Source organism: Coenobita brevimanus, chromosome 98 (genome assembly GCF_032717465.1).
Source record: "Coenobita brevimanus isolate Jiangsu-jjx chromosome 98, ASM3271746v2, whole genome shotgun sequence".
NCBI lineage: Eukaryota > Metazoa > Arthropoda > Malacostraca > Decapoda > Coenobitidae > Coenobita > Coenobita brevimanus.
In genome coordinates, this window is record NC_137051.1 from 15,810,482 (window position 1) to 15,823,543 (window position 13,062).

At 42.0% G+C, this 13,062-nt stretch overlaps 1 protein-coding gene across 1 annotated transcript in view; it reads left to right on the top strand.

Moving 5' to 3' along the window:
- Positions 1–938: 938 nt before the first annotated feature.
- Positions 939–13,062, top strand: part of LOC145414201 (threonylcarbamoyladenosine tRNA methylthiotransferase) — a 62,034-nt gene continuing 49,910 nt past the window's right edge. The window contains exons 1-4 of the mRNA XM_080283777.1: positions 939–977; positions 2,799–2,918; positions 8,746–8,896; positions 9,932–10,069. Of these exons, the coding sequence (XP_080139903.1) occupies positions 939–977; positions 2,799–2,918; positions 8,746–8,896; positions 9,932–10,069 (448 nt within the window). The remainder of the gene's footprint in view (positions 978–2,798; positions 2,919–8,745; positions 8,897–9,931; positions 10,070–13,062) is intronic.

A 13,062-nucleotide genomic window follows, 5' to 3' on the forward strand; every position in this document is an offset into this window, starting at 1 on the left:
TGGATGTAAAGAGAAGGCTGTATGAGGGTGTTGTGGTACCGACTGCATTATATGGGGCTGAAACATGGAATATGGGTGTAGCAGAGAGGAAAAGTTTGAATGTAATGGAGATGAGGTGTCTGAGGAGTATGTGTGGAGTGACGCGTATGGATCGAGTGCGAAATGATGAAGTGCGAAGGAGAACTGGAGTTGTTCGGGAGATGGCTGGTAGAGTTGAGCAGAGGGTGTTGCAATGGTTTGGGCATATGGAGAGAATGGATAATGAGCGATTGGTGAAAAAGATAACTAGATCTGATGTGAGAGGTGTAAGGCTGAGAGGAAGACCACGAATAGGATGGATGGACTGTGTGAAGAGAGCGCTGGATGCGAGAGGGATGTCTGTTGAGCAAGGAAGAGTGGCTGTGCGTGACAGAAATAAATGGAGAGAAATTGTGAATGAATAAGTGATGACGCAGCCTTGAGGGGATATTCTCCCGCATTTGGTCTGATCAGCTAGTCAGGTCAGGTGCGGGTAAGGGGATGGGTGTATTATGATGTGGCAGGGGTAAACCAGTTCTGCTGTCGGGCCCTGCTGCGGATGTCACTGATTGCATTGTGCAGTTGACCCTTGTGCGGTGTGGTGCGGTGAGGATCTGTCCGTTCTCCCCTTTGGGGCTAAGATGCGAATAAATGTGTTTGATTGGATGAGTAAATGGAGAGTGAGTCGTCCTGTCTCGGCTACCTCCCTTTCCTTGGGGGAAGCAGCCTAGGTATATAGATAGATAGATAGATAATTGGCCATGGAATTTTTTTGTGACCTGGGAACAGTTATCACTGGTGTTAGATAAATAATTTTCCAACCGTCCTGAGGTTTTTTGTGGATGTGTCTTGTTTATGCTTTGTTTCCTTGGTGTTTAAAATTAATATGGATTATCCTACGTGTGTTTTGATGTCTAAATATGGCTTTTGACCTAAAAACAGTGCCAGAATTAGGAGGGGTACGTTACATACAGTAGTGTATAGGTAGGGTGTCTTTGGTTTTCAGTGTTTTTTCATGGTTTTCTTGGTGTTTAGCATTACTTTGGATATTCCTTTTGTGTTTTGATGTCTAAATATGGCAGATTGACCTACCAAAATGAGGAAGGGTACTGTACTGTACATAAAGTAGTGTATACTGTAGGTAGGGTGTTTTTTGGTTTTCTGTGTTTTTTTTTTTTTTATGGTTTTCTCGGTGTTTAGCATTATTTTGGATATTCCTATGTGTGTTTTGATGTCTAAATATGGCAGAGTGGCCTGAAAACAATGCCAAAATTAGGAGAGGGTACTGTACATACAGTAATGTATAGGTAGGATGTTGTTTGGTTTTCATTTTTTTTTTTTTTTTAAACATGGATTTCTTGGTGTTTAGCTTTACTTTGGATATTCTTATGTGTGTTTTGATGTCTAAATATGCCTGAATGACTGGAAAACACTGCTAAAGTAAGCAGAGGTACTGTACAATTAGGTTAGGTATAGGTTGGAGTTTGGGTATAAGTAAGATCTGGGTATAACAGTGGGATATTATTCATTATCCAGACATTGCCACAACCTAGACATGCCTTTGGCTCTATCATGTTGGATAAGTGGGATATTACTGTATAATTTTATTTATTTATTTATTTTTTTGTGTGTGGTTTTACTCCATGTCCCCTTTTATTGATAAAGGCCAAAGGGTTGCCCCTGGGTAGAGGACTTTGGTTTTGGAGCATGTAGCACTTTATAACCGGATGCCCTTCCTGATGTCTACCAATGACCCTTGGATGGACTCGAACCGCAGACCCTTTGGTCAGAGTGCTCTAAGCCACTGAGCCACAGCTGCTACAACCTGCCAGGTGACAGGAGAGCACTTTACCTGTCCTGTCAGGGCAGATTACCTGGGCATGATTATTGTTTATAAAGACTGCAACATGCTTGCATGTGTCAGCCTTGGTCAGTTGATAGTGTCTTCTTATGCTGCTCAGTCTCTCACAACCTCCCTGTTCAATCCCCTATCCCTGAGGTCACACTCTATGACCTCGTCCTGTCTTTTTAGGTCTACCTTTTGCAGGCCTATCCCAACGTTTTTACATCTCACTTTTTGCACCCAGTTGGCATCCTCCATCCTCTCAACATGCCCAGATCATCTCAGTCTACTTCTCCTCACTGGTGGATTAATTTCCTTAATGTTCTTAAGTGCATTTTAGCCTCACAAAGCAGTGACGACCAAATAGGAGTTTTTAGAGTCAGGTGTCTATCAGGGTTGTAATAAATCTACATACTTTATTCTGTCGTATCATTACAAAGGTTCCAGTATGCTTGTATGCGTCAGCCTTGGTCACCTAATGGCGGCTCTCCACACTGTTCGATCTTTTGCAGCTTCCCTGTTGAGTTTCTTATGCCTGAGGTCACACTCTATGACCCCATCCCAGATCTTTTTTGCTCCACCTCATGCAACCCTACCCCTGGTGTTCATGCTTCTCAAATCCACACCCTTTCCACATACCCCAGTTATCTCAATATGCACCTCCTCATCACAGTATCAATACACTCCAGTCCCATCCTCCTTCTCAGATTTATTATCTGAAACCTCTCTTAGGCTGAATAAAATTATCTGGAGGTAGGGAAAAAAAAGTTATATTGCAGGTATTGATCTGTACTGTACCTGTATTTTTTTTAAAGTTCAAAATTAACTCAGTGAAGTTTTGTATAAATGATGCATTAGCTACTGTATTTAATTTAAGAGCTAATGTTTCGACTATGATCATTCTTACTGTAGCAGTGATGTAATTTATTTGTTTCAGCATACAGAAATGGAGGACATAGAGGATTTGGTTCGTGAGGAGGGAGATATTGTCTCATCACGTCTGCGTAACTCTGTGATGCCTCGAGTTAGAAGACGAAAAGTAGATCTGGCAAATGAGGTTAGTATGTTTTACTGGTTATGTTTAATACACCTTGGGTTATAATTGTTCAAACTCATATAGTATAACAGTGTATACAGATTTACAATGCTTGTAAACTGATGGCACCATTACTACATACTTTACAGTAAGTCCCTTAATTGTCCCAAATAGTGATGGCATGCCAGTGTTATAATGGAACATTTGGAATATCAGTGTAGCATTGAAACTGTGATATTGATATACTGTACAGTACAGTACACTACTTTACTAGTAACCCACAGTAGTATCCTTTTATTTTAATTTGTGTTCTTGCATTTCATTATTCCAGCTTGTTAGTCATAGTTTGGAAATGTTTTCCAATTAGTAATTGTTATACATATTTGATAACTGCAATGAAATTCATAGTGCCAGGTCATCTAGGTGACACCAAGCATCCTTGTTTAAATTAATGCAGTGTATGAATTCCTTACCATAATGGATTTCATTTAGAATTGGTCAGGTTGGTGTCGTAAAAGGCTTTTAAAAACATATCGTGCTAGTGTACAGTATTATAATTTGATTCACCTGCTGTGATGTTCACTGCCACTGCCACCACCACTGCCACTGCCACCCAGTTTCCCACATCATAAAGTGAAAAGATGAAGAGGACAGCTTCTTGGCCTCACTAAAGATACAAATCTGAGGGGGAGGAAGCCCCAAGGTCAGCCTCCTCCCTCCAGCTTTCCCATCCCCTCCTGTTCCTCTGCAGTAGAATGTATGTGTCTGCTTGGAGTGCAAGTTCTAGGGGGATGGGATCACCAAAACTATACACAAGTTGAAAGAGGAGAGTTTTTCACTTGCACCCTTTTCCAGTTGCTTTGAATGACATACAGGAAATACTTAGGAAGTACAGTGATCCCTTGGTTATCATGCACTTAGTTGTAGCAGTTTTCGTTATCAATGCTAGATGAAAACCTGCACTCTTATTATGGCACATTTTTTTGGCTAAAATACTTTGTTTTCATGCACCTGACCTAGATTCTGCTGACAGTGATGTTGCAAAATATGTGGTTTCTGATGGCTTTGAAGGATTAAAAAATGAGTTCCTGCATAAGGAGTTAATTCCAGGATGTGGAGACCACTATCTCTTCATCCCCTAGCCTCAGAATGCCTTACTTCAAGCCCATCTCAGGTCCATGTATGGGATGTTTCTCTCTTATTGTGCTCTTTTCACCATTTCTATTAACCTTACCTTGCCTGTGTGTGTTTCTGATACATACCATAATAGGATGTATACTACCGGTATGTATTTAGTGGGTCTAAATTGTTGTAAAAGGGAAAACTTAGGTATACAAGTGGGATGCCCAGTACTAATTTGGATAAATCCCATAGGTTCCGTGGGATATCATGCAGTTTTGTTATCATGCACTAGGCACGGTACCATTTATGCCCAATAACCAAGAGACCACTGTAATCTTACTCTGAGGTGGTTTGGTCATGTGGAGAGGATGGAGGGTGAGAGACTGATGAGGAGAGTGTATGTGAGTGAGGTGGAGGGGGGGAGAGGGAGGGGGAGGCTGAGGATGAGATGGAGGGATGGAGTGGAGAAGCATATGAGAGAAGGGGGTGTGAGCTGGGAGCAGGGCAGTGAAATGGTGGGGGACAGGACGATGTGGAGGCGATTTTTTTGTGGCCACCCCGTACGGGATTAAGGCGTCTGGCAATAAGTAGATAGATAGCCAGATATTGCAAGGAAGAAGGAACTAAAGGCCAGACGCTCGCAAGATTGTTCCCTCTAAGAAAAAACAAAAACAAAAGACAGCAGAGAGCTAAATTCAAGCTTTGTTCATTTTAAGATGCCTAGATACACTGCATTTGAAAGACTGGAGGTCATTGGTACTAGGAAATAGAGACAGAGGTGGCCAACGGCCATATCACGTTGAATGCACCACTTCTCGTCCGATCAGCGAAGTTAAGCAGCGTTGGGTACTTGGATGGGTAAGAGCAGGAGAGTTAATGAGATGAAAAGCCTTTGACTTCACCTTATTAAGAAGAGCTGTATTTGGGGAGCATCCCCACATGTTGGAGCTGTACTCTACACGGGCGAATAAAACTCATGCATAAAGTCAACAACCGTGCAAGGGCAAAGAAGGCATAGAGTCGACTTGACACACCTAATCTCTTGGAAACAGATTTTACAAGTAAAGAGAAGTAACATGATCATTCCAAGATAAATCCCGAGAGAATGAAACCCCAGGTGTGTTTAAAGATGAAGCTGGATTATTGAGTTGCATATTGTTAAAATTAGAGTGTACTCCTGTGGAAGATTTTGACAGGTTGATAAATGTAAGAACTGAGTTTTTGGAGCATTAAAGACAAGATTTCTTTTACCCCAGTCAGAGTTGTGAACCAAGTCCATCATTAGGTGTGTCATAGCCCCATCCCTTGTTTCTTGAAGTAACTGCTGAGATAGATGCTGCAGGAAGTGGTTGGAAAGGTGAAGGGTGGAGTCATCAGCCTATGAGTGGATAGGGTTAGATGTAGAGCTCAGAAGGTCATTGATGAGTAGATGGGAGTTGATGATAGGACAGAGCCCTGAGGAACACCACTACTGATAGCTCTGGGAGAAGAATGGTGGCCGTCTACAACAGTAGTTGTAGACCAACCAGAACGGAAGCTAGAGATGAAGGCATAGATTGAAGGATAGAAACGGCAAGAGGAGTGTGTTATTACGGGTAGCTGTTATGACTTTACTGGGGATGTAGTAGGGACAGAATACTACCCATGTACTGTATTTCCTTGAACACTAGCCTATAAAAGACAACTAAATGGGTGAATTTTGGGCTTGAACTCACCTTTTTAAGATATTGGTGAAGGGATGTGACAGCCCCACCACATCCACAAGCCTCATAGCTACAATGGCAGAGGATGGGACATCGTACAGTACCTGGGGAATTCTTTTCTCTTGTATTCATATGCCCAGAGAGAGAGAGAGAAAGAGAGAGAGAGAGAGATTAAAGAACAACACGCTGAACCTCCCCATCCCATGTGAAGATGGGTTATTTATATTAAAATAATTTTGTTTCATTTCGTTTTTAAAGGCACCAACATGCTTGCATGCATCGGCCTTAGTCACCTAATGGCGGCTCTTCATGCTGCTCGATTTCTAACAGCCTCCCTATTCAGTACCTTATCCCTTAGGTCATGTTCATTGACTTCATCTTGGGTCTTTTTCGGTCTGCCTCTCGCAGCCATACCCCCAGTGTTAACACTTCTCACTTTCTGCACCCAATTGCCATCCCCCATCCTCTCCACATGCCCAAACCACCTAAGTCTACCCCTCATCACAACACAAATTCATTCCAGTCCCATGTTACCACTTAATTCTTTCATCGTAAACCTACACCCACCGCAAATTGACTTAGGACCTACACCCAGAATTGCTGTTGGAGAGTTGTCTGTCTTTGCTTGTGTTTCCACCTCTACCAAGTGATTTTTTTGGGCAAGAAGTAACTGACAACTCCTCTGGTGTTGGCAGGAGGTGGTGAAACACTCAGCACGTCAGTGCTTGCCCAGAAGTGAGAGTGGGAATACAGTCACCACATGTGTTACGTTGATTCGGTATACAATAATTCGCTACAACGATACCTGAAAAGTTCCACTCCAAAATCCGATTTGCTATGAATTTCGCGCTATAACAATATTGCCCTTGGAAAATTTCGTACAAAGTGCCAGGCACACGCAAGGCGACAGTCGCATGTCTCAGGCAAGATGGCAGCCCCAGCGTGCAGAGCATTGTTTGGTTCAGTTGTGGTCCCGCCATCCCTTCAAAGCCCTGTCTTTTCCACTCGTTTACATGTGCTCCCCTGCTATCGTCACCTCTCAGCCAAGCTTCGTGCTACAGTAGGCCTATACATTGTTTAGCACCAAGCCAATGTTATGCAAGTGTGATTGTTGTGTTGTTGCAACAATTTACTGTATGTGAGTAATGCCGCCTGTATTGGTGTGATAGTGTTGGTTTTGGTCTTGGAGATGACTTGGACTGACACAGGAAGTGATTAAAGTGGGTTGTCATTTTTTTTTCAGTCTTGGGTAGGTGAATTTGGGAAGCTGAGATGACGTAACCCCCCTTTTATAATGTGTTTCAATCTCCCGATTTACGATAAAATTGTTATACGTTAAGGTATGACCTGACAACCCCATTGTACAATGAGTAGTGACTGTATATGTTCCTGTCGCCCCGAGCTTGCACCTCCCTCTTTTTTCGTATGCATTACTGTTTGCCCTCTTATTTTCCTAGAGTCGAGTTGTCATGCCTGGAAAGTACTGCTCAAGGGATGAGAGGGTCCGTATCATTGCATGGAGGCAGGATAATGTCCCTGTCAACATGATTTATGAACGTACTGGACGTGCAAAGTCGACCGTCGTTGAGATTCTTGCTGCAGCGCACGGCCTGCCACCTGATGTCGCACCAGAGCACAAGCAGGGCGGTGGAAAGAAGAGGACGACTTCCAGAGGTACGGATACGCTTCTGAAGAGGGAAGTAATCAAGAATCCACGACTGACAGCAGCAGAATTGAAGAGAATGCATCCCCAGCTGTTACGATATGTCTCAGTTTGATCTATCCAACACCGCTTGCAGAAGGAGCTAGGTTTGCCAAGCTGCACTGCAGCCAAGAAACCACCTCTCACTGACCACATGAAGAAGCAGCGCATTCAGTTTGCCAAGAAGTATGCATACTGGACACCAGATGAGTGGAGAAAAGTTATGTTTTCAGATGAAAGCACATGTCAGGTGTTCCAGGTGCATTCTGCCAAGGCTCGTCACCCTTCCTCCTATAGTCGATATGACCCTATTACACGGTGCCGACTGTTAAGCACCCAGAATCAGTAATGGTATGGGGGTGTTTCTCAGGTGAAATGGGAAGGAGAGGCCTCTACTTTCTTCTTAAGAACTTGATGTTGAATGGTCGCCGGTACATTTAAATTCGGAAAGATCATTTGTTAAACTTTCTTGTTATTCATGGGTGTGACTTTTTCATGCACAATTCAGCTCCATGTCACAAGCCAAGAAAGGTGACAAAATGGCTTCAGGATAATCGGATTGAGGTCCTTGACTGGCCTGGCAACAGTCTGTTTTTAAATCCGATAGAAAACTGGTGGGCAAAGATGAAGAAAATCATGGCAGAGAAGAAGACACCCAATCTGGACAATCTCAAGACTGAACTGACAAATGTTTGGTGCAAAGAAATGTCCTTAGATTACTTTAGAGATCTAAGTGCTCCCATGCCAAAACGCATCCAACTGGTCCTGAAAAACAAGGGAAACATGATTTCATATTAATGAATGGCATTTCATGAACAAACTTTGTGATATAATATGATTTCTGTGTTTTTAATACCTTGTGAGGGGAGGTCCTAAGTCAGTTTGCAGTAGCTGTAGCCAGGCCTCACACTCAAGGACGTATGGCACATCCATCTAATCATTGTCATTTCTGTACATTTGAGTCTGCAAAATATCCTCTTCCTTTACTGCTTAGGTGTCACTGCCATACAGCATTACACCTCTTAACACATGCCACTTACAGATTCTCTAGCATGGAGGAAGAGCCTTGTCAGGGTCAGGAAATACCTTATTTCCAACAGCTGGACTCTTACTTATCTCTAGCTTCAGCTGTAAATTTACATGAACAACATCACAGTACTGTAAAAAGGTTCAGACATGCCAAAATTGAAATCAGTTTTTGAGATGGTATTTGATATTGTTCTTACAGCATTTCTTAGGCCTGAGAGTTTTCCTTTCATGCTGTCTTATGTAATGTTTCTCTGGTGTGTTTCCCATATTAATCAGCAACAAACTTTAGCAGGCCTGCAGTGAAGAATTCTGTGAGCCAGAGTGTGAGAGTATCATTCCAGGCACCCAGAAAGTGTACCTCAAGACTTGGGGCTGTGCTCACAATAATTCAGACAGCGAGTACATGGCAGGGCAGCTGGCAGCATATGGATATAAGATTGTAGGTTAGTGTTGTGTGTTAAAGTATTGAGTGGACTGTCCAATATTATAGAGTGGAACATCACATGAGAGAGAGGGAAGAGTAAATGGAGTGTATGAAGTAGTGCATGAGTTACCTGAGCACAAAGTATCCTTCTCTCATGATCATCCACTGTTTGAGAGTCTCTAGGAGGGAGCAAGGTATCAGAGATAGTGATAATGATGAATACTTTATAAAGTATCAGTGAAACTCAGTCATGTGCTGTTTCTTTGTTCTTTGTGTTGATTTTGTTGTTGTTTAAGTCTCAAGTTCACCTCTAAATAATCCCAGTGCACCACAAGAATCTGGTCACTTTAGCCAGGAGCTCCAAGAGGTTATGCGATTTAGGTTATGTGGAAAGTTTGTATCTGTTGTGAGAGTGAGGGACATTAGATGAATAAGCATATTGTGGTGTAACAGGTTGTGTTACAGTAACAACAGAGTTGATTCTTTGTAAGTCATAGTTTGTGTTGGTACTGAAATAAAGAAGGGTGATGGCCGCATTGTAGTTTGATAAGGTGAACTCGTGTTTCTCTGGGAAGGGGAGTTTCTGTGTGATGAATACAGTACATTGAACTGGTGGGGGTTCTTGGAGGATGCACTTTGACTGAAGGTAGAGGATGGCTGTGATGGCTATGTGTTTGTGTGTATGTTTGTTTAGTATATTGTTTGGTGGAAGAGGTGTATTTTGAGGTATTTTGTGTAGTATAGAGAAGCTGTGTATTTTTTGTTTCTTTGTGGTGGGGGTGGTGTAGCCTGCTGTATAAAATAGTTGCAAGGCTGGAAATGATCCTGTCCAAGTTCATTGAATTGTATGGGATTGGAACCAGGCACAGCTGAAGTTATGTATGGATTTGAAGCTTGGTCAAGTTCCAGAATCAGATAAGTGCTTCCTAGCAGCAGCGGAAAATGTGTGAAAAATAAATCAAGTTTTAAAGTTGGCATTTTCATTTCCCATTTAATGAGGTGGTGACAGAAATGTCAGTCTGCTAACAAGGTTTATCATCTCTTTCCCCCACAGATGACAAGGAGGTAGCTGATGTGTGGGTTTTAAATAGCTGTACTGTAAAAAGCCCTGCTGAGGACCACTTTCGCAATAAAATTAAGGCTGGAAGAGAAGCAGGCAAGAAGGTGGTGGTAGCCGGTTGTGTCCCTCAGGGTGAGATATACCAGTGAATACTGTGCTGTTGTTTTAGTTAACAAACTGTCATTGCTAAATGTATGGATGATCAGTATACAGCTAATGTTTGGTAGGACCTTTAACTCTGGGATATGTCATGTCTGTATTACCTTGGCTATTTTAAGATAATTTTTCGTGAAAATATCCTTCCTTCACCACCCATCACTACAAATACACAATCATGCAGTACATGAACAAAAGATGACTGCAGTCACGCAACACCTTCAGTCACACGGCAAGAACTCTTTTCAGATCAGTACTCATTTTCCAAAGAAGCTGCCCTTACTGGAGACTCTTGAGTTTGCTGTGTCCAGTCTATGTTGTGGCCTTTGCTCTTTGTTATATTCTTACAACCACAGGACACCTCAAAGCATTATGTACCTCACTGGTAAAGTATGCACAAACCTTGAATAATGTGGTAGATATAGCCTGGACATGGACCGCAGTACTCAAAACCACGGTGCGCAAACAATGTGTTTACATGTCTACTTGCATAACTCAGTCTGGCCACTTCTTAAGGTCCCACTTTACCCCTTCTGTCCACCCTACCCCACATAATCATCCTTGACTGACACCCACCATCATGTAATCACTATAACAACATAACTTATGACAGTTAAAGAACATTAACATAACAGTTGCTAAAGTTAGGCTGCCAGTGTTTACAGGTATGAAGATGTTGCATATCTTCCTGGCACTCTCCTCCCACCCCCAGCTACTGATGTTGTCTTTGTTGAGAAGTTGCTGCTCCTGCACCCCCACCTTCATCATTCGAGTCCTTTGAAGTCCAAAGCTGAGTCATCATTTTTTTTTTTTTTAAATGCAGTATACATACAGTATATGTGTCTGATTCTGGGCATAGGCTTCACAGCCCATTACCAAGGCCCAGTAGTCCTCCTATGTCCATTCACCTCCACATGTCACCACTTTGTCGCTAACACCCACCGTCAGTATTGATTACATGCTAGGGCTGTCTCATACAGTACTGGTGTAGTGGTATTATAGTCCTTCCAAAATATCCAGATCGTCCCTCCTCAAAGAGAGGAGCAGGACCGCACCGCACCACCATACTGCACCTCCCAGTTTACCTGACAAGCACAGGCGTAGGTGGAGACACTTCAGCAGTCTGGTGCACAAACTCTCACTGCCTCCCATATGCTACATTCTGCCTTCTTTATTGTCCAAACAGTTGACTCATTCACCCCAAACATACGGTTCTGAGCCAGTTCACAGGCATAGGTGGAGACACTTCATCACAGTCTGGTGCAGTAGCCCACACTGACTCCCGTTTAGTCCCGTATGCTACGTTCTGTCTTCTTTATTGTAAGAACAGTTGACTGACCCCAAACACATGGTTCAGAGACAATTCACCATCAAGTCAATTCACCATCAAAACATGGATGATTCCCTGTCATTCTATAAATATACTTATTATTGATTAATTAATACTTTAATAACTAATTTTCAGGGGGATTTTATAACTCATATAAGTAAAAAACTAGTGTACTGTACTTGCTGAATAAACTGGTATGTAAATAAATGACGGGGAATTGTCCTGACGGAGAATTGTCGCTGACATTCCTCCCTTAAGTTTGTCCAACACTTTAACTTTCTCTGTCAGCAACATCACTTTACTAGTCCGTTTTGGTGTGTTACCACATGCATCACTAGCACTACGCTTAGGCCCTATGTTGACAGACAAGGCAAGCAATCATTGGAAGGCAGAAAAATAAGCCACAAATAATGATTTGAGAGTCACGCATGGTTCGACCATCGGATTCAAACTAACTGTGTGGTGCATGGTAGACCGACCTCCCACACTTACGTTTCGCTCACCGCCTCAGAAATGTCGTCATAGGCCCCCTCTCAAGAGCTGCACAACTAATATACATCTTGTACTGAACTTCATGATCATCATCATCTTCAATTCGTCTCATTCATCATCAGTGAGTACCCGTACTGGTTTTTCTCATTAATAGACAATAAATAGCCATTTTAGGGGTAGCGTCGATACATCGCGGATTTTTGCTTATCGCGGGTGCCTTTGGAACATAACCCCGCGATAAAGTGAGGGTTTACTGTGTATATATATATATATATATATATATATATATATATATATACATACATACATATATATACAGTAAACCCTCATTATACGATGCCTCTGTGTACGATATTTCGCTTATACAGTGTCAAAATTTTAGTACCCTATGCCCACTATACAATGGGAACGATTTGCTACAACGATGGATCATCCGCATCTCAGTGAACAGTGAATGTGCAAACGCAACAAAAACGTCCTTACACTTTCAGCATTAGACCACACACACTTGTCCACCGGTCCAGTCTCATTAGCTAGCCCTGCCCAGCCAGGCAGTTCTGACATTGATGAGTGAGGGCTGTGACTGTGAGGCCGAGTCGGGACAATTCGCCGTCAAGACGATTCCCCATCATTTATTTACGTATCAGTTTATTTAGCAAGTACACTAGTTTTTTAATTATGTAAGTTATAAAAGTGATGGTGGTTTATTGTTTATATAGTAAATGTAAAATATGGCATCAAATCATGGGCATTAAATGAAAAATAATAATATATTGAAATGTGAATCAGCTGATTTATGATCGATCCTTCATCTTAGCATAACGCTACATACGAGACATTGGCATTTATATAAATGCCTAATTACCTTAAGTGAACGATCGACATACTTTGGAATTATACAAATAATCTTCATGTTACGTCTATATAAATGTTTCGGGCTATTTCCCCATCAAGTCAATTCACCATCACAACAATAACAAGACAATTTGCCTTCGGGACTTTTCGTCGTCAGGATGATTCCCCGTCGTTTATTTTCATATCAGTTTATTTAGGAAGTACACTAGTTTTTTAGTACTGTACTTGTACCTCTTCAAAGTCGTTTTAAAATATACCCAGGATGTTGTAGTACCAATGGAAATTAATGAAA